Source organism: Ambystoma mexicanum, chromosome 13 (assembly GCF_040938575.1).
Source record: "Ambystoma mexicanum isolate Mex_15411 chromosome 13, UKY_AmexF1_1, whole genome shotgun sequence".
In the NCBI taxonomy this organism is placed as follows: domain Eukaryota; kingdom Metazoa; phylum Chordata; class Amphibia; order Caudata; family Ambystomatidae; genus Ambystoma; species Ambystoma mexicanum.
The window spans coordinates 748,264,260-748,267,232 of record NC_090938.1 but is presented as its reverse complement, the minus strand read 5'-3'; the positions used below and the strand labels follow the sequence as shown (position 1 = coordinate 748,267,232).

Genomic DNA, 2,973 nt, shown 5'->3' with positions numbered 1-2,973 from the left:
AATGCTCTACGGGTGCTTGCCTCTCTTTTCCAGCCATCCATTAGACACCAACAGACTCTGCCAGGCTCAAAGGCGGAACGGCAAGTGGCCTTGTGGTGACAGCGTGCCTGGCGTCAATTGCTTCTCATCCTGCTTCTAATTCTGATGAGCTATTTCAGAAACATGGGGTTGTGTGGATTTATTTCACATGGTACGTGCGGCCTGGCCACGCACGTGAAGTGGTGGATGCATTTGGAGTGGGATGGTCAAGGTAGGGGGGCATTAAAATGGCCTTTTACCTGGGGCCGAAAAATTGCTTGCACCAGCTCTGGGTTAATGGGGGAGCCCCTCGCCCCATTTAAGAAAAAGGAAAATGAAAAGAACCTGCTAAGTTATTCTGTCGAAGTGAAGTATCACGGAGTACTCCACTTCGTGAAACAACGTAGAGCCAGCGGCTGTTGCTCCTGAACCTGCTGTCCAGCAGACAAGGGAGACTCAGTCTCGCTCAGAAAACTACAACTCCCATGATCCCTATTCCAATCTACAACACCTTCCACCAGGGTGAGGCTGGAAGGAGGGGGCCAGAGCCCTATACAACCTCAAGGGCTCAGTAAGTTGGTGGAGGTGGGATGAATAATAGCTAATTTGGTGCTTGCGGGATGAATAGCTCACTTGGTGCTGGCAGGATGAATAATAGCTCACTTGGTGCTGGCGAGATGAATAGCTCACTTGGTGCTGGCGGGATGAATAGCTCATTTGGTGCTTGTGGGATGAATAGCTCACTTGGTGCTGGCGGGATGAATAGCTCACTTGGTGCTGGCAGGATGAATATGCTGGCGGGATGAATAGCTCACTTGGTGCGGGCGGGATGAATAATAGTTCATTTGGTGCTGGCGGGATGAATAGCTCACTTGCTGCTGGCAGGATGAATAATAGCTCATTTGGTGCTTGTGGGATGAATAGCTCACTTGCTGTTGGCGGGATGAATAGCTCATTTGGTACTGGCGGGATGAATAGCTCACGTGGTGCTGCGGGATGAATAGCTCACTTGGTGCTGGCGGGATGAATAATAGCTCATTTGGTGCTTGCAGGATGAATAATAGCTCACTTGGTGCTGGTGGGATGAATAATAGCTCACTTGGTGCTGGCGGGATGAGTAATAGCTCATTTGGTGCTTGTGGGATGAATAGCTCACTTGGGTCTGGTGAGATGAATAGCTCACTTGGTGCTGGCGGGATGAATAGCTCACTTGCTGCTGGCAGGATGAATAGCTCATTTGGTACTGGCGGGATGAATAGCTCACGTGGTGCTGCGGGATGAATAGCTCACTTGGTGCTGGCGGGATGAATAATAGCTCATTTGGTGCTTGCAGGATGAATAGCTCACTTGGTGCTGGTGGGATGAATAATAGCTCACTTGGTGCTGGCGGGATGAATAGCTCGCTTGCTGCTGGCAGGATGAATAATAGCTCATTTGGTGCTTGTAGGATGAATAGCTCACTTGGTGCTGGCGAGATGAATAGCTCATTTGGTGCTGGCGGGATGAATAGCTCACTTGTTGCTGGCGGGATGAATAGCTCACTTGGTGCTGGCGGGATGAATAATAGCTCATTTGGTGCTTGCAGGATGAATAGCTCACTTGGTGCTGGTGGGATGAATAATAGCTCACTTGGTGCTGGCGGGATGAATAGCTTACTTGCTGCTGGCAGGATGAATAATAGCTCATTTGGTGCTTGTGGGATGAATAGCTCACTTGGGTCTGGTGAGATGAATAGCTCACTTGGTGCTGGCGAGATGAATAGCTCACTTGGTGCTGGCAGGATGAATAATAGCTTATTTGGTGCTTGTAGGATGAATAGCTCACTTGGTGCTGGTGGGATGAATAATAGCTCACTTGGTGCTGGCGAGATGAATAGCTCACTTGGTGCTGGCGGGATGAATAGCTCATTTGGTGCTGGCGGGATGAATAGCTTACTTGCTGCTGGCAGGATGAATAATAGCTCATTTGGTGCTTGTGGGATGAATAGCTCACTTGGGTCTGGTGAGATGAATAGCTCACTTGGTGCTGGCGAGATGAATAGCTCACTTGGTGCTGGCAGGATGAATAATAGCTTATTTGGTGCTTGTAGGATGAATAGCTCACTTGGTGCTGGCGGGATGAATAATAGCTCACTTGGTGCTGGCGAGATGAATAGCTCACTTGGTGCTGGCGGGATGAATAGCTCATTTGGTGCTGGCGGGATGAATAGCTCACTTGGTGCTGGCGGGATGAATAGCTCACTTGGTGCTGGCGGGATGAATAGCTCACTTGGTGCTGGCGGGATGAATAGCTCACTTGGTGCTGGCGGGATGAATAGCTCATTTGGTGCTGGCGGGATGAATAGCTCATTTGGTGCTGGCGGGATGAATAGCTCATTTGGTGCTGGCGGGATGAATAGCTCATTTGGTGCTGGCTCAAGAGAGAATCAAAACAAGCTGCAGAAGGAGCTGAAGGCAAGAGACTGGAGCAGAGACATGGGCGTAGGAAATGTGGGTACAGGTGTGATAAACCCCCCTCACAATTTTAAGCAGGTGACTACAATATGATTGATCCCCCCCCACAATCTGGGGCAAAGAGAAAGAAGGGCCCTTTATTTTTCCAATTTTGAAGCAGGGAGTCATTTTAGAAATGTATTTCAAATACTTGAACTATATACAGACACGACTCACCTTCCAATGAACTGCTCAGTAAGGTCATTGGTGGTCATAACAAGTCTGCCGGTATCCCGCCAGAATTACCGGCAAACTGCCCTACCATTTCCACAGCCTGATATTCCGGTATTACCGGGATATTACAGGCGGCAGAATGGGCGGTAAATCTCCATTCCATGGAGCCACTGTTGTTTCCAGACCGGCTGATTCCGAGTCATGCAGGCAGGAGGTGTCACTCCGGCCAGGCCTGGCGGAAGTAACACCACCTGCCTGCAGGCGGACACGGAAACACTGGCTCTGTCAT

At 49.8% G+C, this 2,973-nt stretch overlaps 1 protein-coding gene across 1 annotated transcript; it reads left to right on the top strand.

Annotated features, from left to right (window-relative positions):
* Positions 1 to 1,295: 1,295 nt before the first annotated feature.
* On the top strand, positions 1,296 to 2,564 carry LOC138520527 (uncharacterized PPE family protein PPE62-like). The gene has a single exon (XM_069632874.1). The coding sequence runs from the start codon at positions 1,296 to 1,298 to the stop codon at positions 2,562 to 2,564; it is 1,269 nt and encodes a 422-aa protein (XP_069488975.1).
* The last annotated feature ends 409 nt before the right edge of the window (positions 2,565 to 2,973 follow it).

What these genes read in the sequence shown, in the direction of transcription:
- LOC138520527 (XM_069632874.1), top strand. Translation starts at nt 1,296, where the DNA reads ATGAATAGCTCACTTGGTGCTGGCGGGATGAATAATAGCTCATTTGGT.